Below are 23,124 nucleotides of genomic sequence, written 5' to 3'. Positions count from 1 at the left end.
TACTTCTTGAGGGAAGGTTGTTGAAGTCCTCTGTGTTTCACTGGGATAAGACGGACAGCTTTGATAGTTGAAGATAGATTAGTTCAGGGTTTCATCTTAAACACGGTTTTGAAGTCTTTCCTAAAGCCATGTTAGGACCTGGCCTCAGACTGGCAGCAGGAAGCTTTGAATGTCTTCTGGTACAGAGCACTTTGTGCTTTGAAGACTTCAGACAACAGTCCAGTTACCAAAACGTAGATGCATGCCTTTGGCCCCATCCCCTCAGCCTTTGGTTCTGCCCACTTGGTCCTTGGAGGGCTGGTCAAATATGAATCCAACTCTCAGGCTGAGAAGGGTGCCCCAACCCTGACACAGAGGTTGATTTTACCAGTATGTTCAAGATCTTGAAATATTCAGAAGACAAACAAGGAGGCTGCAAACCTAAGCACAGATGCTATGAAATGAGCTTCACTGGCCTCCATGGCACTTGCTTTTTTAAAGTGCTTCAGAATTAAGCCACTAGGATTGGTGAAAGCAGGAGACAATTCAGAGATATCACCCTGTCTTATCAGGAGGGCTGTCTGAAATGAAACTAAAGACTCTGGATTGAGAATTGCGTTCCAAGCATACAGGTGCCGGGCAGACATGCCTTCTGCTGGATTTGTATGTATCTGCACAGCTCTTTTATCAATGCTGAAAATGACATTGAACCTTTTGCCGTGCAGAATGGTGTCAGATATTCTGTGAATCGTCAGCAAAAATGTGAAAAGGCTTTTCCTGAGTTAGTGTTGTGAATGCAAAGGAAAAATATTTGTTATAATAATAGGGAAGGCGACACTCTAAGTGGCCTTTATTATTAGATCCTCCTCAAAGGCACCCCCGTGTTGCCCAGTTACAATTATACAATTATATACAATTATCCACCTTGGGTCACTGTCAGGGAAAAAGGTGGGGCATAAATAAATAAATAGATGATGATGATGATGAAAAGCAATAGCTAGGATTGAAAAGAACAGTGGTATTTGTTCTGTGAGCCAAAGAGGACTTTAGATTTGCTTTTCACAAGCAGCAGACTCTATGCTTACCTGGAAAGCTCCTTTCGAAAGGGAGCGGTTTCAGAGGCAGTTTGCAAAACATCTATGGATGTGTTTCAGGTGATCCAAATAAAGCAGTTAATATTGGCAGTAGACTTCTCTCCTTGCAAGAGAGTCTAAAACAGCTTCTAGCAGCTGTCACCCCTATATGCCTGCAAATGTTTTCCCCTCTGTTCCTTGGCTTGAGGGGGAAAAAATATCCGAATGAAAACGATGGGATGTGAGCCAACATTCACTCAGTTTTTAGTCTTGGTGAAGGACATTAGCGGGCAGCTCTGCGCTTGACTAAAAACTGCTATTCATTTTGTCCTTGGTGCAGCTTTGTGAAAGAGGTAGCATTAATTCACATTTCACATGTGCGGAAAGTGTGACTTTCAAGACTGGGCTAGCTGCTATAAAAAAGAAAGAAAAAGCATGACTAGGGCAATCTGAGACACATTGCCAGGTCCCACAAGCATAACTGGCACAGGCAGTGCTATTCTTCTAGAAAAAGGGGTGTTGGAACTCACCACAAACTTCTCCCCTGTTCTCTAAGAATGGCAATGGCGCCCACCTGAGAGGTGCTGGAACTGAGCTCTGGCTGAAAAAAAGCATTGGGTACAGGCATCCCCCACAAGGACTGCTGTTGCCCAGAGCCTATGGAAGTTTGCAAGGTCCACTAACACAGTTCCCACACCCTACTTGAGAAGGGCAATACCCACACCCTACTTGAGAAGATCAGTCGAGGATTGCAGAAATTAAGAGTTGTGTTCATCTTGGGGGAAGGACAGTAACGGAGAGAGGGGGTTTCAGAAATATCCACTGTGGATTAGGAGGGGTGACCTCAAAATGGAGGGGGGGCTTCTGCATGGAGGAATAATGGGGAGGAGGGTCTGGTGCTACATGGATGGGAGGGGAAGGAGTATCTTAGCATAAATGGATGGGGGGGTCCTCAAAATCTGGGAATGGGGGACAAGGGCCCCCCCACCAAGGTTGCTTCTCAGGGGGTTACAAGTGGGGGGAGGTACAGGATAGGCTGGTGGTTTTCATCCTTCAGTGGATATTAGGTTAAATAAACTGGGAAGGTTCTGGTATGGGGGGCATTTTAGTCCTCCTTTGAGGGGGTAGGAAATTGTGTGTGTGGAGGGGGGTTCAAAAAATTTAAGAAAAAAGAAAAAAAGAAATCTCCACTGTGGTCCTCTAGGTGTTGTTGGACTGCAACTCCCGCCATCCTTGACCAATGGCTATGTTGGCTAAGACTGATGGGAAATGGAGCCCATTAACATCTGGAGGGCCATGGATTCCCTAGCCATCTTAGAGGCTTTGAAAGAACAATCTGGAAATGCTGGAGCTAAGCCAATTCATAAGCATGATTCCTGCTGTACACTGACTGGGTACCACCCAGAAAGGAATTAGGCATGCCTGAATTCCTTTGAAATCAGTGTGCTAAATATAGCTATACACGTTTGCAATCTATTAAGAATACATTGAGTTTCCTTTTTCTTCGTTTGAGACAGGAAACATAGGAGAGCTATAACCTCCAGGATGAAACAACCGACATTAATTTGCCTGGGCCAAATAACAAAAGGAATGCTAGAGACTCTCCTCCCGCCCACTCCATTCCTCCACGTCAATTCTCTTCTTCTGCTTTGGGCATGCAATTGTTTGTTGACACTCACCTGTGACAGCCACCGTAGTGCCATAGATCTCTCTCTGTGGAATCAAGTGAGACTGGAAATCTGAAGCAGATCTGAAGCCTTCCTTCCCACCCCCAGCCGAACATTATCCCCAAGTGTGGGTGTTTGGATTTGGAAGTTTTCCATTTTGGCCAAGAGGTAACTGTTGTTTTTGGAGATAGTAACAAATCTGTTCATTCATCCTCCAGTTTGTTTGAGCACAACTCCCACCCCCCTTTTCTATTAAAAAAAGAGCACAGATCTCTCTTGTATTCTTGATAGGCAAGTCTTTCAGGGTCCATTGTTATTTTGCATAAACACTGGAAAAAGGCCTTGCTGCAATTATGTTCTTTCTGTTTCAGGACCCCAGTAGAATCAAGTCAATTGGTAAACTCCCTGGCATTAGGGTAAACAGATACAAAGGTGGGACGGCTCCTGTACCTTTGAAAGACGTATAGAGGAGCGGATTTTGGTAGCTGCACAAAGGGGAAAACCGTCCTGAGACCTTCGGGTATAGGGCGGTATATAAATCCTAATAATAATAATAAGTGTGCAGCGTAAGTACACACTGGTGTTTTCCTTTACAGAAAGAGAACAGGGCTAAATGTAACTTCTAAGATGGTTAGAAAACAAACCTAAATATGTGAAAAACTGAATCCTGCTATTTTGGTTATACTAACATATCAGGCTTGTTCCAAGTGCATCGTAATGAATGCTGTCAAGTATCGTATTTTAGACCCATCAACTTGGCTAAATGAGGCTCTCTGCTAATTTATATTGCCAGCACTGTTCTTAACAGAGAATGATCTCACTGAAGCAACTATTGCTTTTGTTCATACTGTGTTTCAAGGAGAAGGGAGTTCTGATGGTTTTCATTACGGGTGGAATATGTGAATCCAGGGTGGCTCCTCTCATTAGTGTATGAAGACCCGAATGAAACCAGAGACTTGGTCAGCCCAGTTTCAAACTTAAATGTGCACATGTGCAGGCTGGCTTCTATCCCCACAAAGCAGCAAACTGACCAGATAAGACGACCATCATCTGTCATGTATGATTTAGTTGAGATTCCTGCATTGGACTACATGACCCTTGTAGACCTTCCACCTCTACAATGCTATGATTCTAAGCTTAAAGTGAAATGGATTTCAGAAACAAGCGTGAAATTTTGCACTTGGCAAGTATTGCACCTTGCCTTTTAAGCACTGATGCTTGGGAAAGGCATTGAAGTGCTTCAGTTTTGCTAACTCCCAAGTTGTACAAGCCTCACTTGGCAAAAAACAACTGCAAAAACTATTGCAACACTGAATTAACCACTTTAACATAATTCTCACAAGCAAGAATTTAGATTCCCTTGCCAATGAAATAAGGTGAAATATTTCCTTCCAGTTCCATTGTTTTATCTGAAAAGAGCTCTTTTGCAAGACTTCTACGTGTCACACTGCTGTTAAAAGGCACAAGGGCAGCAATAAATAAATAAAATAATTAAAAGAGGGGGGGAAGGCTGGCAACTGTGACAGTTGGAAATTTGATAAATACATAAACCAAGGTTAGTAATTTATACACATTTTGTGACTGTCAAGAACAGCCCAAACATTAGAATTTTGGATGCTAAAATGCTAGCGCAGAAAAGAGAATTCCAACATTCTGTCAAGTCTGTTGCACAAATATTTGTAGGAGAAAATATGTTTGGACAGATAATCCACTATTTCACTTGGGAAGGAGAGGAAGTGCCAGAAACGAGAGCCAGAGACCAAGGAGGAATGCCCTTGGCATTTACTTCTGTTTACATCACACAGCTGGGGAGGGAAGGAGAATACCCCCACCCACCCATTCAAAGCAGTTCCATACATTGCAGAAGCAGCAGCTCAAGATGAGTAATGTTGGAGCAGAATTCCTCCTTTCTGTACTGCTGCATAGACTGCCCCTTCAAATACATGGCAGACTAATATCTGGGTCTGGCTGTCTAATTGAAAGGCTACAATATTAATTATTTTGTGCTCCTTATACGTTTTGATCACAGAATGCTGCTTTGATCTGCTTGGCGGGGAGGGGGAAAGCAGCTGACAAACCAAGTAATCAAAACAAACCTGCTTCAAGAGAAGCAGCTATCTCCTGCATCCGCCTAGTCTCTTCAAGGTCACAGGCTCTGTTCAAGGTCACCGGCAGCAGGGCTTGCAGCTAATGCTGCAAGGATTGAAATACATACACCTACACCCATCCCCTGTGAAGGAAGCTTTTACACACTTAGGTATGGGGCCCTTTTGGCCTTTGTCAGCAGCTGGGAGACAGGCTGCATTTCACTGGGACCTTCTATGAGCCCCGTGTGCTTGCACAGAACTACACATTCATGATGATTTCCCCAGTCTGCTGCCCTCTGCATTGGATGGGACTGATGAGAACAATAAACCAAAACATCTGGATGGCCCCAGGTTGAGAAAGGTTGCTCAGGACTCTCAAGGAGTCGATCTTTCACCATCGGGTCACTCTTTCCTATGAAGAAAATTCTATAAGCCTCTGGTCCTTCTTAAGCAGATTAAGTGTATATATCTCACCAACAACAGCACTGTGTTATAATTTGGAATTAATATAATAATAATAACCACCACCACCACTCATCCATCTGCCTGGGTTTCCCCAGCTACTCTGAGTGGCTTCCAGCACATATAAAAACATAATCAAATATCAAACATTAAAAAACTTCCCCAATACAGGGCTGCCTTCAGGTGTCTTCTAAAAGTGGTGTAGTTCTTTTATCTTCTTGACACCTGATAGGCCATTCCACAGGGCAGGCACCACTACCAAGAAGGCCCTCTGCCTGGTTCCCTGTAACTTCACTTCTTGCAGAGAGGTAACCGCCAGAAGGCCCTCAGAGGTGGAGCTCGGAATCTGGGCTGAACAATTTTACCAGTTCCACAAATACACTAGCAGAAATGTTTTGCATTGGTGTCTCAGTCTGATCAGTGTGGGTGTGTAGCCAAGAGCCCACATAAGCGACTCTGAGCTTCACAAAGGAAGAGCCAAGTGTAAGGAAAGCAACAGTAGGTCAGTAGAAGCAACATTTATGACATCTAAAATGGGCCTCTAGCTTTCAAAGCCAGCCTACGCTCTGTTAGGAATCCAACGAGCCACCGTACCTCCCAATCTGGCATGTGTGTCATGAATTACACAGCACTTTTGCATAGTCACAAAACTCCAGCTGCCACCGAGCGAAGCTCAACAGCAAACCTTGCACACTAAAAATACATCCTCTTCCCCTGGCTATTTGAAGAGCGGATAGGCCCCATCCGTTTTGTCGGCTTACTAAATCAGCTGCACCTGAAGCTGCCAGATACTTGTGTACTTTCAATGCAAGATACAGCTAGCAGGAAATGGCGTTCCTCAAAACACCCACAGATGCTCGGTCAAAAAGCTCAGCACTCTAGAGGCCTCTCTATCCAGGACAGTTGTCAGATTTGGGGCAGAAGCAGGGTGGGGAGAAGTCTGCAAGAAGCATGGGCTTGCCAATAGCTAGTAATAAGTTGCAATTAAGTTGTTTTTAATATGCAAGTGATAATGCATTTTGCATTAATTGCTAACCACCAATGATTAAAGTTATTAAATATAATTAAGTTTACTAGAGGAACAGGAAGATTCATCTCATAACCACTGACATGTTTGTGTGATACAGGAAGTGTGGCTCAGTGACTGAGCTATGATGGCCAGGTTGTATTACATTATTCTTCACAAGTTTTTCTACTTTTAAAATCTTTTTGTTTTAGACAAAGGTAACAAGACAAAGGTAAGAAGGGGCCCCAGACTTGTTTACACAGTCACCTATAAGACAAAATCAATTGGTGGCCCTCTACAGTAGGCAGCTGATAAATATGTTTTGCCTTTCCGGTTTTCAAAAAAACTCAAAAGCTGAACACAAACAGCCTGAAACTTCAAAGCTGAGCCAAATTTCCGTATTCACTCTTAACAAAGGAATGAAGAGATTCGTGAGGAGTGGGTGGGGACACAGCATTTTCCTTGAAAAAGTAAGCATTTTCTTCAAGCTTTTTCCATCCGAGATTTTACAATTTCTCACTGGAAGAAATCCATTCTCAATATTGAGAGTTTTTATTACAGCAGCCCAAATGCATTCCTAGAATACAGTTGATTAATATTTAGCAAGATGTCTGTGTAGAAAGAATGGAGATTGTTTTTTTTTTAAAAAAAAAGAAGCTGTAAAGCATTTTTTTTGGGGGGGGGGTAAGAAGCAGTCCTTTTCTTTCAAAAAAAATATCCATAAATCAAATTAAACCACTGATACAATGGGAGCTGCCACCCTGTTGGCTTTGTATTGGTTCTTCTAACTTCTGCATTTTGTTTATTTTAAAAATAGACTTTGTTTAGCTGTCCATGTTGTGACATGGCTAAAGTCCTCAGTTCCTTCTCAGATAGGTGCTTGTAAAGAGTAAAACACATGCAGCCTGACTCCCATGGCAGCTTTACTGAGAAATTGCCCTGAGGTCAACAGCAATCACTCCCAATGACTTAGGATTCTACCTAGTAGTAGCCTATATATTTTTTGTTTATGCAGAAGATAACTAGTATAATCATATGAAGCAATTTGTTCCCACTCCAACCGCAGTCCACCTTAAGCATGCACTGCCCAATAATGGCCTATCTGTGAGATTTAATTAAGGGCAGGGAGGGCAACAAGATGAGACCAAGGCCCAATGAAGTGTAATCTACCCAATCTACCTTTCCCCACATTACCAGCATTGCTGAGAAAAACAACAGAACCAGCTTTCAAAGAGTTCTTCAAGCAGTGGCGGCAGAGGCGTAGAAGGATGGGCACAGGATACAGAATCACAGGATGGTAAGAGTTGGAAGGGACCCGAAGGGTTGTCTAGTTCAACCTCTAGCAATGCAGGAATCTCAGCTGCTGCACCTTTCAATTAAAGATTAGTAGCCAGAACAGAATTCAGGTTCCTATTCTTATATCTTGCACTTCCTGAAGCTCAGATCTGCTAATACGGGCCTCTAGGTGCCTCATAGCTCAGTGGAAAGGAACAACACATTTGTATGTCAAAGCTTCTATGTTGAATCCCTGGCATTGCAAGTCCAGATGAGACTCTCAAGACCCTGGAAAGCTGCTGGCTCTCAGTGTAAACAGTGCTGAACTGGACCATTTGACTCTAGGACAGATTTCTGCATTCCACTTGGGCTTTGAGATATTGAAAGGCAAAGCCAGCATTGTTTCTAGGTTAGCCTTCCCTGTTCTTTTGCCATACAGATGTTTTAATATTAATGATTATTATTATTTTGTTATTTATCATTATTTATTAGATTTGTATACAGTTGGACTTTGGAAGCCAAACGGAATCCATTCCGGAAGTCTGTTTGACTTCCAAAATGTTCGAAAACCAAATCATGGCTTCTGGTTGGCTACAGGAAGCTCCAGCAGCCAATCAGAAACCGTGGAATCCCCATCAGACATTCGGGTTCCAAAAGAACATTCGCAAACTGGAACAATCATTTCTGGGTTTGCAGGATTTAGGAGCCAAAACGTCCGAGTTCCAGGGCGTTTGATAACCAAGGTACGACTGTACTGCCCTATACCTGCAGGTCTCCAGGTGGTTCACAACATAAAAGCACAAAATACATAATGAAAACAAAAAGAACAACCCAATCTCAAATGTGTTTTGAGATATCAGAAGGCAAAGTCAGCACAGTTTTCAGGTCAGCCTTCCCTGTCCTTTTGCCCTCCAGATGTTTTTGACTACAACTTTCATCAGCCCCAGCTGGCTGTCAGGGATGGGAGTTATAGTCCAGCAACATTTGGAGGGCAGTAAAAGCTGGGGAAGGCTCTTCCAGGTGGACTATTTTTGGGGGCTGGGGACGGAAAGGAAGACAGTCTTTTATTTCTAGGATCATGACTTAATCCTGAAAACTAAAGCTTCACAGAATGACAGTCAGAACAATTTACACTAGCACAACTGCATTCTTTTGGAAGTATCAGTCTGGCAATCTACCTTTCTGGTTAACGTGGCAAGTTGACAAAAGTCCACTCACTTTGCCATGTTCTCTCATGACATGCCAAGGTAGGGCAGAAAGTCATTTTGACTGTTTTATGGCGAGCGCCCTAAGAGACTGCTATGGATGACTGGTGAGGAAGTTCTGCTGAGGCACATCTATGTAAACATTTTGTGCAAGTCCTAACAGGGACCTTACAGTCTGAAGATGGTGAATGCCAAATAAATTCATGCAACTCTTTGAAACGGACAGCCTACCTCTTAAGGAACATAATTCTCCTATGGAGGAAGTGTGTGGGAGACAGAATGAGAGCAACATTTTCTTGCTATCATCGTACTCCAATTGTTTATTCTATCCAGGATTTCTTAAGAAGTTACACCTGACCTTTAAGGCGCCGGGGGGTGGGGGGAAGGAGAGGGAATCCATGTTTTGATGCTATCGAAGGAGCAGCCTCTGTGTAGGTCTTTTTTTTTTTTTTTTACAACCAATTACATATGTGCTAGTTGGATGATCATACATGTCAGGCATGACAGCGTTTGGCACCTCGCTCTGTTCCGCACCATTTAAGAACTGAAATCATCTGAAAACTAAAGCAGAGCAGAAGCTTGCCCATCGCATTCGAGTGCTTCCTTTGTGGGCTCTCAGCTAGCGAATGAGAAAGAATTCCAGAGGTCATCTAATCCAAGAATGGAGAACCTATTGCATCCAAAGTACCCCCTGCAGATTATGACCGGAGACCCGAAACAGCAACATATGCTTAGATTGCATGCACAATAACCGGGCCCCCAAGGACAACCAAAGTTGCAATAAATGTACTCAAAACCTCCTGTTGTTTTTGGAAAGGTTTATAATCCTTTGCAATGACTGCATGACACACAATTTTCCTTCCTTCGGCATACAGCCCCCAAAGAGGAACAGGTGCCCATCAGGTCTCCAGGCCCTCGCTCCTCCCCACTTTCCAGCTAGTCTTTGCAACCCAGACCCTAGGCTAGCTGCAGAACATCAAATGCACTTTCAACATATCCATTTAATATTTACATTCAAGCAATTCATAATAATTGGAAGCTTATAGTTTAGACATTTCTAGTAGCAGCAGTTTCTATAATAGCTTGTTTAGCTTTAGATAATGATTATTATTATTAACTTTTTTTTTTTTTGCACACTGAAAACAAGAATGCGTTGGACACAGTATCAAAAAATATATACCAGAGGGAAAGGGATGGTCCTGCAGTTTTATGAAAAGGAAAAGTAGGGGGGAAAACGAAAACCAGAAGTGGCTTTTAAAAAGGGACGAAAATGAAAATATTCTGATATAGCTTTTAATATATATATAATATATGTATTTAATATAATTATATATATATATAGGGCAAATCTAGGGAAACTCCATAAATCTAGTCTTTTCTTAATATTTCATTATATAAATACCTACAAATAAATATAATTGCGTGGCCCACCTTGGAGGGGAGGGGGGCTGCCTTCAGCTCAAACAATACATTTTCAGCAACACCACATACAAACGGGAGCAAGAACGACTCGACAAGTTAGCACTGTTAAAATATAATACTATGTAACTCTCCCGTCAAGTTAACTGGGAAGCCGCCACCCTGACTACTTCCTGGCGCACGAGGCCCAGGGAAGGTGGAGATGGCCCCCCCCCCCCGAGGAACCAACCAAGATGGAAGACCACCCTCTAGCGAAGGAAAATCGCCGCACACCACCCTCCCTTCTTCTGGGGCATGGCGGGGGTCGTGGGCCATGTCTGATCTTGGGCGTGTGGCACCATAGAGTTACTCTCCGGGCAGAACAATACCTTAGAGGAGGAGGAGGAGGGATGAGGGGGTCATGTGTCAGGCCGCCCAGGGAGAGGGCCGAAGCCTGCGCCTCCTCACACTGTCACATATTCCTTAAAGGTCACAGTCAGGCAGTTCGCCGTCACATCCGTTATTATTATATTCCCAAAGAAAGGCTTGAACTCCTGCACGGGCTCCTCCTCCTCTTCTTCCCCCACCTCAAAGTGTTCCACCGGTTTCGGAGGTTCTGGTGCCGGCGGGTCGGCTGGCGCGGGCGAAGTCTCTGGCTTAATGTGCACCAGGCCGGGCTCACTGTCCCCCCGCACCTTGACGCACCGCAAGTCTATGGGCTCATCCAAGTCAGAGTCCAGAAGTATGACCTCAGGCTGTGAGGCGGGAAGCGCTCGGGCCTCGGGTCTCTCCGGGGTGGGAGGGCTGAGGCAGGTGGGGGCGCTGATGCTCCGGGAAGTGAGGCGCTTCTTGCCGCCCTCCTTGTCCCTGTGGGGTTCGGAGAGGCAGCGCTTGCGCGACCCACCGCAACTGGGCGAGAGGTTCAGCCCTACGCAGGACGCAGCGGCAGCAGAGTTCTGTTCCTGCGGCCTGGAGTCCAGGGACCACGGGGCGAGGTTGGGCTTGGTGGTGAGCTGAAGGGGTTGCTGTTCAGGAATGGGTGGCTCTTTGCTAGAGGCTGTAGTCTTTTGGCAGTTGGCCCCATGCTCGGCAGGCATTTTACTTGCCTCTGCCCCCGATTTCCCTTGGGGGTCGCTGCCCAGCCATCTCTCCGCCCCGGGCTTTTTCCACGACTCCTGCCTCTCCTCGGAGGCCCCTCTCTTAGCAGTCCTGTCCTCAGCCACCCGCTTCTTGGGCGCTTCTCCAGATTTGATCTTCACGGCCTGCATGCCGTTCTCCATGTACTTGCTCATGACAATCACAATGCGGCCGTTCTTGTTCTTGTTCTTGACGATCTTCATCTTGCCGCCAATCCCGTTGCTGGTCACACCGTCCCGGGGAGGGGGCAGTGGGGGCGGCCCTGTGCCGCTGGAAAGGTTCTTCTCTGCGCCGTTCTTCCCTTCGGCACCCCCCAGGTTCTTCACAGGGTTCAGCAGGCTCTTGGCCGAGCCAGGAGACCATTTGTCCATGTGGGACATCAACGGGCTCTTGCTGTGGTCCAAGCAGGCCTGCCCTTGCTGAGGCTCCTTGCTGCCGGGCTGGTAATGGGGCTCGTACATCTTGGGGTCGGGCTGGTAGTGGTGGTGCTTCTTGCTGTTCAGCTGGTAGTAGTATTTCCCTTTGCCGTGAGACTTGATGTTGCTCTCCTTGCCGTTGGGCTGGTACTGGTGGTGCTTCTTGCTGTTGAGTTCGTACTGGTGCTGCTGGCTTTTGCCAGAGCTGCCCAGGTCCAGCTTGGGCCTGTTCTCCACGGCAGGGTCTTGGAGGCCAGTGAGGACATTGGAACGGCGTGCAAAGGATGGCAGCTGCAAGGAGGAGGAGCAGGGAGGGAGTGGGGAAAACAGTCCATTAAGGGCTTTGAAAGAGAGAGGAGGGCAGCACATTTTACAAGCCTATTGAAACAGATCCTAGAAGACCCAGAACTTTTAACAGCAACAGTTTTTAAAGGATGCTCTAAACTGGCTGTTTTTTTGGACTACAAATCCCATCATCCCCGACCACTGGTCCTGCTAGCTAGGGATGATGGGAGTTGTAGTCCAAAAACAGCTGGAGACCCAAGTTTGGGGAAACCCTGTTCTAAAATGCCTAGTCCAACAACCTCACCCCACCTTCCCCCTAACTGGCTGAGATAGAGGTGAAATTAGAGGCAACATTCTTTTAGTCAATGGTCCTTTGGAGCACAAGGGGGAAAGGATGTCTAAGAAACATATGTGGAAATCGGGGCAGGCTGGGGCAGGGACAACGCTGCTGTGAACAGCCCTCCTTGGCTCCTGTTACATACTTCTTGCCAAGGCACAGGCATATTGCATTGTAGGTCTCCGCAAGTGAAGCAGGAAGTGTATTTCACAGCCAACTGGGCTACCAAACACAGAATGCAAGGTGGAAGAGAACACCTAAGAATTATCCTTCTGCTGATTCAAAGACTCCACCAATAAATCTCTTTTGCAGGACACAGAGGGCTCAGTCATGGTCACCCACGACAGAGACCACATTTGCTGGGCCTTCTCAGAATATATTCCACACATGCTGGCAAAAGGACCTATGAAGTCACAGGATGGCCAGGGCTTCCTCTGCTATTTACAGTTAACAAGGCATGTGTGTGTGTGTGTGTGTGTGTGTGTGTGTACAAACACGCTGTCTCCCAGAGCATGATGAAACCAAGATGAAATTCTCTTCCCCTGGGAAAGGCACCAGACAAGGAAGCAGATACTTATTAATTAAACAAAAACAGAACAGGCGTTCAGAAAGCCTTTTAAAAAAATCAGCTTGCTCAGCAAGATTCCCATTTCAGGATTTGGCTAGATCTACTGTTACTGTCTTATCTCACTTTGAAAGTTAGGAGAGTAGAAAGCAGAGGAACTGATTGGATTTACCTGAACCACCAATGGCTTTGGTTTTGGTCCTCGTTTGCGGTACCCCATAAGTTGCTCCTGCCTCTCCCTGAAGAGATATAAAAATCAATAGCGATGCAATTAGGAAACCTCTCTTCCAACAACACACCAAAGAGGACAAGGGAGAGAAAAATGTCCTTTACCATGCAGGTTAACCCTGAACACAAGATTAAGGCTGCAATCCTAAACACTCTTACTTGGGAGTAAGCCACACAGTGGGACTTCTAAGTAAGGAATCACAGAGCTAGGCAGCATTTTTACTGCAGAGCAGCAGCAGCAGGAGACTACAGCACTAAAGGCAACAAGACAAAATGCTAAAAGGTCACGGGAATTAACACAAGCCAGCAAGCACTGCTGCCTGAGCCCCTACAGGGTATCAGTTATTCCAGCGGAGAGGGGCGAAATGCACAGATAAGCAAAGGGTGGGAGAAAATTTCACACAGCACCGAAAAAAAACACCTTTCATGCTTTGCACATGTAAATGCTAAGGCAGGGCAACAAGTGGAAGAACAAGTTAAAAAACAATAACCCAGAATACACAGAGTAACCCAATATGGGCATAAGAGATACTCCCTCCAAATTAGTATGCAACCCTGCACACTTTCCAGGGAATGAGCTCCACCGAATTCAGTCGGATTTACTCTTGAATATACATGTATAGGATTGCAGTTAGTGCAATACATGAAAATGCCCTGCATCTCTATCCCCAAGAAATTATCAAGATCTAGGAATTCATAGACAAGTAAATAAATAAAAATCTAGTTCTCATGGAGACCAGTATTTTCCGCAACCATGCAAAAAGGCATAGAAATGCAATAGCTTTTGAAACCAGCCAATCTGATATTTTGCAACAAAACAAGTCATTGAATTACTACGGCCAAGTCTCTCAGGGGGCCATTTTAGCACTTTAAATGGGGCTGAAACATATCTATTCCGAGGCTGCTTTATCTTGGTTTGCCAACTAACCCACCATTTTGGTAGAAGTTTTAATTTTAAAATGTCAAAACAAATACAGATGCTGCAATTCTAAGAACATTTGGGAGAAATCAAGTCCTATGTAGATGACAGTCCAATCCTATCAATGTCTATTCAAATGTAGGTTTCCTCTAGTTTGATGGGGCTTATTCCAAGAAAAGTAAAATGACACTCTAAGTTGAGCTTATTTCCAACGAAACACACCTAAGGTTTTGCTTACAGCTTGGTCATAAAAACTCAACTGAAAACCATGGGGAAGGGGCTTACTTCTGAATAAACATGGTTAGGAGAACCTGGGTGGAAACAATGACTGCTGACTTTTAAGCTTTTTTATCTGCTCACACTACCCTCCCTGCCACAGGAGATATTCTTTACTGGGTCCCTTTTTGCTTATCTTAAGAAACCACCCATAAAATTAGCAATCTGCAAGGAGAGTGTAGCAGGGTGCAAATGTGCACTGGCAGTTAAGGGAGATCTTGTGTAATGGCAAAAACATGTGGGTGCTGACAGCAAATCCTAAACAAAACGCATCCCAGGGGGGAGTCCAGGCAAGTCCCCACCCTCTTTGCACTTATTTTCCCCACGCTGGAGGCGTTTGGGTAACCAGCAGCCAACGTCCCACCCATCCCACGCGCTGCCTGCAGAGGAGATGGGAGTCACGAAACCAAACACACACAAGGCGGCAAGAAAGCAGGAACTGCCCTGGATGCTAATCACCTCATTAGGATTCACATAATGCGCCCCTTCCCCCCACCGCTGCCTCGGAGGCCGCTCATGGGCTGAAGAGGGAGGGGAGAACGTGCTCCAGGCGCCTGAACCGCGAAGTAACCAAATTATCGATCGAACGCGGGAAAGGGAGGGGGCGGAGCCCGAGGAGGTGCCGCCCCCACCAGGGGCTGGCCGGAGCGGAGCAGGGGCAATGCAAAGCCCGCAACTAGCGCCGTTTCCAAGGTGTGCAGTTCAGGCACCTGGAGAAGCAACCTCTCTTTCTCCGCCGCCCCCCATATCCTGCAAGGCCCAGAGTCCTCAAGCTTAGAGCAGCTTGGCAGACGCACCGAGTGGTGACTGTGGTGTGAGGGGGGGGGGGGAATGCAAGTGCAAGACGTCGCCTCTTATTCCCCAAGTTTACACTTCGGTTTGCGCCAAAATCCTAAGGGAAACGAGTCGCACGCAAAAAGCCAAGCCTATGGCAGCAGCAGCGCCGTATGCACTGGGATCGACCCAATCTCCCGCTGAGGCAGCCAGGGCTCGACGAGAGCTGCATTTTGCAGCCACACACACGACGCGGGAGGGGCTCCCTGCGAGAGGCTTCCGCAGCAGCGATTCTCCCCAGGCAGGCTCTCAGAAAATGCCAAGCGCAAGAGCGGCCGAGCTGGCAAGCAGCGCGCACACCCTCCGCCTCTCCCTTCCGTCACGTGCCAGCAGCAGCACCACCTTGCAACGACCGAGGCAAGGCAACTCGAGCGTCGTCCGGAAAGGAAGTCCCTGCGCTGCAGCGGCGAAGGGGTTAAAGCGGAGTTCCGTCACGCGCAGCGCCGCTTGCACAAGGCTGCCACGCTCCCTGCGACCTGTGCTACTGCAGCAGCAGCAGCAGCAGCAGCAAAGGAAAGGTCCTCGGCACTCCGCGGCCCACCCCGGGACTACCCACCTCCCGCGCAAAAGCAGTGGCTGTTCACCGAAAATGGATCTGGGTGTACAGCTCCTGACACAGACAGACAGGCAGAAAAACAGACATCCCCTTTGCTCCATAAGCTCTCACCTGTTCTGAAAGGCGATTAAGAGCCTGGGATCCAGGATGTTTTCCTCCGGCTCCCACGTGTTATACCTTGCAAAGGAAATGAGAGGAGGTTTTTATTTATTTATTTAAAATGCACACCACTTAGCTATACAGTGCAGTAATTCACATTTGTAGTTCTCGATGGGAGAGTTTAAACACACACACACACCAAGTTGCATGTTAAGGGGCCATTTTAGAGACTAGCCAAGTTAGCCGCCGCCCCCCTCCGGCTTCCCAAGACAGATTTCAAAGTGCGCATTCAGGACTCCAGCCGCTACAGGGAACTGGGGGATGGGCGGAGGGGCTGTAGACTGGGCGGGCGGAGTAGAGAATCTTGTTTATTTAGCGCGGTTATTATTCCGGAGGAATGCCATGCATGCGGCGGCGGGCCAAAAGCCCACCCCCCCCTTTCCAAATCAGCCCCCTCCGCCGTCTCGGCATCCTACCCAGTTGCAGCGCCTTTCCCGCCCCCGCCCCTCCTCGCAAGCTCTGTCATCCAGACCCCACGGAGCTTCCCAGCTCCCGCACGTCTCCTCTGATCCAGCAGAAGTAGCAGCACGGACCGAGGGGCGGTCAAGTTCAACCGCAGTCCCCTCCCAGCCAGTAAGGCAGCACCCTGGTGACAGTGAGTGGCCGCCTTCCCCCGGGTCTCTCTCCCTCTCGGGCCACATTCGAGGATTTAAATCGGATCCTATTTAATGTATTATTTATTTATTTGTGGGGGTCCTCCCCCTTCTTCTCTCGCCCTCCCTTCTCTTCCTCGATCTCGGGTCTGCTCGGTTCTGCAATATGGAGCCTGCTTTCCAAAGGAGCCATTTTCTGCAACTGCTGAACATCAGTCGCCGCCTTTGCCTTCTCTCTCTCTCTCTCTCTCTCTCTCTGAAGCTGCTGGCTCTGCACCGCTTTGCCTCGTTTCTCTAGGCTGCCCCCCCCCAATTGCATGCACGTCCCCCCTCCTTTTTATGCATGCGTTAAAAAAAAAAACCAACAACAACCGAGGCATTTTCCGGATTGCTGGAGCATGCAAGCGGAGTGCGTTAGCAGGCAGGCAAGCCAGCAGACTCTGAAGCCCGCTCAAAGGTTCCCCCGTCGCCCTTCCCCAGGACTTACTTGGAGGACCATCCTCTCCATTTGACCAGATACTCCACTCGGCCCTGCAAATAAAATAAGGGGAGGGGGGAGGGATAAAAGACGTCAGTCTCCTGAAAGATTCCCCCCACCACGCAGTCTGCAAACCAGCAGCCCTCCCCTCTCCGCCCTCCACCCTGGAGTTGCAAGGACCGTCGCTCGCTCACCTTCCGGATACGCTTCTTTTCGATGCTTTCCACCGCAAAGACATGCTCGCCCACCGTCGGCAGCTCCATTTTGGGTAGTGGGGGGCTGGGTGGGTGGAGGAGGGGAGCGTGAGATCGGGCGGGGGGGAACCCTAGGGCTGGGGTGTCTTGCAGTCAGACAGCGCTCTCCGGCTCTCCGCTCGCTTCGCCTTCCCAGACAACTGAGCTCCAGCCTCTTGCAGCAGCGCAACTCATGCAAATCATCGCAGGGACGTCATGGGGGGGCGGGGAGCTCGCTGCCTGTCAAAGAGGAAAGCGGCCCGGGGATTGGCTCGGCGCCGTCGAGGGGCGGGAAAAGGGGGGGAGGGGAAACGGAGAGAATGTTAGGGAGGCGGGGGAGAAGGGGTTTCGATTTAATCCCCCCCTTGCATGCAGGCGGTGTGTGAGAGTAAGCGGGGGGGGGGGGGAGGGTCGACTGCTCCATTGCTCAGCAATCTACCCTAGTCAGCCCCCCCCCACCTAAAATTTTGAAATCCGCCCGTGTAAAAAAAACACCGTCTTCAGGGTGGCATTCAGTCTCTCTGGATAGCAGCACTGCAGGGGCAACTGTGCCCTTTGGCAAAGTCTTATGCAGGGAAGGAACCATTTTCGGGGACCAAACCGGAGGACTGAGGAGTTGCAAAGTAGCAACCCCCCCAAAAAAACCTTATTGATTTTTCTGACGGCTTCGTAGCGTCAGAAGCATAGGGGCTGATCCGCAAAGTTTTCCATTTATTTGCTGTGGGGTTTGTTCTGCAATGGGGTGAGGGTGGGGGAATGACCTTTTTTAACATGACGGAACAAGCTTTAGATTAAAAGGGACCCGGCAAAGTCTTTATCTGGGAGAGAAGGGCAACCGGGGGCAAGGCGGTGGTGGGTGGGCGAGGTTTCAGCCACGTCAAACGTCAAATAAGATGAGCAGGTCCACTCCGGCCCTTGGGCAGCCTAGTCTCGCGACAGAAAAGTAGCTTCTCTTTGGAGAAGGAATGGCTTCTCCCGGTTTGCCGGATTTCAATTCTGATCTTGGTTCCCAGTCAGTCAGTCCTTCAAAAATAAAATAAAAACTGGGACCCCTTTTCGAGATGGTCACCTAAGGCTTCCACTAAAGGTTTAGGAACCTTCAGTCTGTTTCTGCAGCGCGCATAAGGGCAGAAGTTGAACAATAAAAAAGGCAGTGGAAACCTTCGCTGGAGTGGCAGGTGAGCGGGAGGAGCTGTGAGGGCGGAGAAAGTGCAGGGCACCCACGAAAGCTGCGAGCGAGCTGGGGTTGGGGCCGTGCGAGCCCTCTGCTCTGAACCCCAGGGGGAGACTTCTGGGAAGCTCTGCAGCATGCAACCCTCGTCCCCGCAAGAGAGGGAACCGTCTAGGAGAGGTGGCATGATATAAACCGGGGAGGCGATGGGAGCTGGCCAGCTCTGGTTGGAATGGGGCGACGTGGAAGATGAGAAGTGGAGAACATCAGAAGATGTGGGCACACAGAGACACACAGACCGTCAGACAGACAGATAGACGGAGAAGCAATCTCGCAACAGAGACAGACCCACTGCCCAGATCCCGAAAAACTTCGGTGGATGGGCACAATATTATATTCCCCCAAGTGTATGGGAAAGGGGCAAATCCCCCTTGTCAGTCGCCCCACAAGGTGGGCGGGAGAGAGGGCACCTTTTTCGGAAACTAGAGCCCAGCCCGATTGCTGCGATCGTGGCTTCCACCGGGGGAGTTTACCAGAGGCTGGACAGTTCCCCGCCTAACCGGAGCTCACACACGTGCGCAAAGTTGCCCAGTTTTTTTGGGGGGGGGGGCGGTTTCATGAGAAGGCGATCGACCCATATGTCCCGAAGTGTCGTGCGCCTTAGGGGAGTACCTGATTTATTGTGGCGCGATGAGTTGGTGGCTTTCTTTTTTCGGGAACAGTCGATTTAATCAACTGGCTTATATATAAATAGAGAGAGAGAGAGAGCGCTAGCCCCCCCCCCGGCTATAATTCCTGCAGAGATCCTGTAATGGGGCTCGGCGTGGGCTAAGCGATGTTACAGCAGGAAAGCGCCAAGACCTCTGTCCACACGTGACGGCCGAGGTTCTGGGAGCTCATAGGGTGTGAGAAGAAGCGGATTAATCTCAGCAAAGGGGAGCATTTACCACACGGATGGAATCGTCCTTCTTTCGCAGCCAATTGCGCGAGATGTTGCTGGAAACCGGAGCACCGGGGACGCGCTGGCGCTAAACTAGTGGGGGGGGAGGGGAGGGGAAGGGGAAGCCTGGCTTTCTACGATCTCCCAAATCTGCTTCGGCCAAACGGGTCCTTCGGAAAGGTGGCTGATGACACAGACAGGGGAGGATGCGTAAGCAGCCAGCTAGCCGGTCTATTCAGCACACCGTGGAAAGATGGTCGACCCAGATCGTTTTTTATTAATTAACCAGCAATAACCTTTCCTAAAAAAAAAAAAAAAATCAGAGGAAGGCGGGCCCTTAGAACTGTACATCAAGCCCTCTTCTCACCACGCCCCCCTTCCTCTCCCTATATTTTCCACGTGCCAGTGGCGTAGCGTGGGGGGTGCAGGGGGGGCTGGCCGCACCGGGCGCAACATCTGGGGGTTAGGGTTAGGGGGCGCAAATCCACGGGTTAGGGGGCGCAAATTACTTGCCTTGCCCCGGGTGCTGACAACCCACGCTACGCCACTGCCACGTGCTGTTAGCGGGTGTGTTTTTTTAAGCAGCAAGTGAGCAATCTCATCTTCTCTCGGTTGCCCGCCAGTGCGCCCCCTACTGATGTCTGCGGGAAATTTAGCGCCGCTTCAACCCAGCGGAATCTGCGAACTGCCCTGGAGGCGAGGAGCCCGATCCGCGGATCAGGAAATGGAGGGTGGGATGGGGGGAAGTTTGCATTTTCTGCATTTGGACAATACAAAAAAATGCAATCGCTAGTCCCCAATCTATGCGCTACAGTTGATCCTATGGGGGCGGATACTGCATTCATAGGGACCAGCAGATCCTATCCTGCTACTTTGCACTAATTCAGAAGAGCTTTCGCCTCTTGTTTCTGTACTTAACGAGGATGAGACTTTTCCTTTTCCACATACTATCCAACATACTAATGATATCCAATTACTGTTCCACATACTACCAAGTGGGAGAAACCAGACCTCTTACAACACTTTATACCCGCGAACACTAAATTGCAGTTAGGATGTTTTAAATGGTTGATCCGGATCAAGAGTTCTTCGCAATACATTATTGGATTACGCGCCATTTTAAAAGCTGGGTGTGCGAGCTCTTTAAAAAGTAGGACATAATTCCGTAGGTCTGCTGCTGGTCTGGATCATTTTAGGATCCTCGGTTCTGCTGCTGAAGTGATTTTACCCAGTTTGAAAGGGGGGGGGGCTGTCAAATAGGTAGAAGAAGGAAAGAAGCTGTTTGACCAAGTGGAACATTCCTGTCCTCAGCCTGAAACCAAAGACACAGCGGAGAGAGAGAGATTGGGAAAGAAAGAAAACAATCGACTCGGTGTAAGGATTGTAGCAGAGAGAATGCGCAAAACACCCACGCTCAAATCCCGCGTTGCAGAATCTCCAGAGCAAAACCGAATGAGGGACAGAGACAGACTCTAAACAAACGGATTGTCCCCCGATTTTGCAGCGTTTACCTCGTTAGAGCCCAAATTCCCTACCTTGCTTCTTTCCCAAAAACTTCATTCCACTCCGTTTATCCCACCTGGAATGAGTTTTCATTAGACAGGCAATAGGGAATAGTTCGGAGAGAAACGGACGAATGACTTCCCCGCTTCTCCCATCCGCTTCCAATCGAAGCCCCACCGGACGCTGGCATTGTGTCATAACGACACACGACATGACGCAATAAAACACAGCGACCCTGAAGCTGGGAGACGCAGCCTGCGGGTGGCCCGAAGAGGGAAGCCGACAGAACCACACAGAAGAGGGGAAAGGGGATTAAACAACCTGGAGACAGTGAATAACAACCAGGGAAAAGTTCGGGGGGGGGTGTATTTTAAAAGCTGCGATAAACACACACCGGGAAAGAGATGATCGTCTGGAATAGGGTTTGCCAAGTACCGACGCCGTAAGGGTCTTTAAGAGTTGGCTAGAAGGGAGAATTTCTCCATGTGCAGCTTCTCCTGCCACAAAGCACTGCAGCGACAGGAAAACTTGGGCCAGTACCTCATCCTTTGAAAGATGCAGATGCTCTCCTGGCTCAGGATCACCTGACAATAATAGCTTAAGCAGAGGGGTTGTGAAATAGCAGCTGTGGCATCTGCAGCAAGATGATATTATTATTAATTTGTATACCGCTTTTATGCCCAAAGGGCAGTTGGCTGCCTCCATTTCTGGCTTTCTATGTTAGCCTGCGGAGGAAGAGTTTAGGATCCAGCGCGTTTTCCTTCCGTCCCCATTCGCCCCCCCCCCCCATGTCACCAATAAAGCAGTTTCCTGGGCAGGCGGGGAGATCTCTGCCTGAAGCCACGAACTCCATTCTGCCACTTCTCACCTGTATGTGGAAATAGACAGGAAAACGGAAAGCTCACACCAAAATCCCAAGGTCCAAAGAACCTTGATCATGCCAGGTATACATTACACGGACATCTAAAATCAGCCAGGAGAACTGCAGCTACCAATCGTTCTCTCACTCACGCATATACACACACAGCGTCAGCAAACGGGCGCCTGGCTCTTTAAGGGGATATTATTACATTCAAAGGGGCCGCACAAACAAACTCTCCTCTCGACCTTTCTCTAAAATGTACATTGGATTTCTTTAATCTGGGCTGTTGAGGAACTGAGGACCAAGTCCTAAACTGCGAACCAGGAATACCGAGCGAACCATTTTAGACACCAGGATCTGACTTGCACTGGCCACTCCTGCTGCTGCGCTGAATTTTGGAGTAACCGATTATAACCCGGGTGGTGGTGAAGTCGGTTGGGCATTAGGTCGGTTGTAGGTTAACTTGGAGGAAGCCGGGCAGCGGATGGAGCCGACCTCCAGGATGGAAGCTGCGGGCTTGATTCTGTTGAACTCCCCCGGCACCTCCTTGGGGAGAAGTCCTTTGCTGCAAAGGCGTCTTTCCTGGAAGTGATTTGGGCTGGGGAAAGAAGAACCCATTTAATAGGTCAGGAATCTATTTTGGATTAAAAAGAGCGGAGGCACTCATTCAATGCTGGCGGCGTGTGATTCATTATAAACCCCAGGAAGTCTCGCCGGCCCACAGGGTTTTGGGTGTTCTGAAGGAGCTCCCTTTTTAAAAACTTGGGGGGGTTGAAATGAGTTAGGAAACGATCCCGAGGCGATCTCGAAGCTTTCCAGGAATTTCCGTGAGGACTCTGGAATCCCAGGATTATCTAAAAAAAAAAAAAAAAGTTCTTAAAGAGGTAGAGAATTTACGCGTTGGGAGGAGGCGGAAGAAGAAGAGGAAAAGGGAGAATCCCCGTGCGTGTGCTGTTAATATTTCCTTTTCCCGCGGCGCTCCTCGCCCTTCCGGAACGGAAAGAGTTAAGCGTTTCCGTATGCAAATGAGGCCGGAGTTGGCAGCCACGTGTGTCGCTCGCGAGGGGGAGGAAAGCGAACGCCGATGGCTCGCTGCGCGCTCGGCTTCTGCAGGCGCCCGCTGGGACCAAGAGCGGCCGAGCAGCGGAGTGGCGGGGAAGGGCCGCGGGTCCCTAGCTTGTTCCCACAGCGTGGAAGGCTGGATTTTAATTTTTTTCCCAAATTAACCCCCGCTGCCCTTCCTCCCTCCCCCGGCAACAAGGCCCCTTCCTCGGAGCTTTGTTCCTTTTGTTATCCAAGACAGGCACCCAGTCGTAAGGGTTGCACAGGATCTCTACCCCAGCCAGTTCGTGGACGAAATCTACGATGATGCCTAACTGGCGGCGTTCACACGTGCGTGGTGTTCTTGACTCCGCGACTGCAACAGGCACGTGGGGACGCGATCTCAGGACCTCTCTATGTCAGGAGGTTCGAGTTCAAA

The 23,124-nt window shown here is 48.5% G+C and overlaps 1 protein-coding gene and 1 long non-coding RNA gene across 3 annotated transcripts in view; one reads left to right on the top strand and one right to left on the bottom strand.

The window, feature by feature from the left end:
- The window catches only part of LOC309335166, a 722,355-nt gene that overhangs the window by 591,514 nt on the left and 107,717 nt on the right, over positions 1–23,124 (top strand). The gene's annotated exons all lie outside the window — the stretch shown is intronic.
- Positions 9,558–20,955, bottom strand: CBX4 (chromobox 4). Of its 2 annotated transcripts, XM_081850153.1 has the most exons (6): positions 20,815–20,937; positions 17,130–17,408; positions 16,945–16,988; positions 15,817–15,882; positions 13,065–13,131; positions 9,558–11,996 (listed from the first exon to the last, which is right to left on the bottom strand). In XM_081850153.1, exons 2-6 carry the CDS (start codon positions 17,196–17,198, stop codon positions 10,617–10,619), a joined length of 1,626 nt encoding a protein of 541 aa, XP_081706279.1. In that variant the 5' UTR covers positions 17,199–17,408; positions 20,815–20,937; the 3' UTR covers positions 9,558–10,616. The 2 variants fall into 2 exon arrangements, with proteins under 2 accessions (XP_081706279.1, XP_081706280.1); XM_081850154.1 differs by lacking the exon at positions 17,130–17,408 and having other exon boundaries at positions 20,815–20,955.

This window comes from Podarcis erhardii (assembly GCF_964252035.2).
Source record: "Podarcis erhardii genome assembly, chromosome: 2".
NCBI classification, from domain to species: Eukaryota; Metazoa; Chordata; class Lepidosauria; order Squamata; family Lacertidae; genus Podarcis; species Podarcis erhardii.
Note: the sequence above shows the minus strand (reverse complement) of the source record. Positions and strands in the feature narration are given on the sequence as shown.

What these genes read in the sequence shown, in the direction of transcription:
- CBX4 (XM_081850153.1), bottom strand. Translation starts at nt 17,198, where the DNA reads ATGGAGCTGCCGACGGTGGGCGAGCATGTCTTTGCGGTGGAAAGCATC. An exon ending in TGGAGAGGATGGTCCTCCAA is followed by an intron (nt 15,883 to 16,944) that starts GTAAGTCCTGGG and finishes TTCCTTTGCAAG; the next exon opens with GTATAACACGTGGGAGCCGG. An exon ending in CAAAGCCATTGGTGGTTCAG is followed by an intron (nt 11,997 to 13,064) that starts GTAAATCCAATC and finishes TCCTCCTTGCAG; the next exon opens with CTGCCATCCTTTGCACGCCG.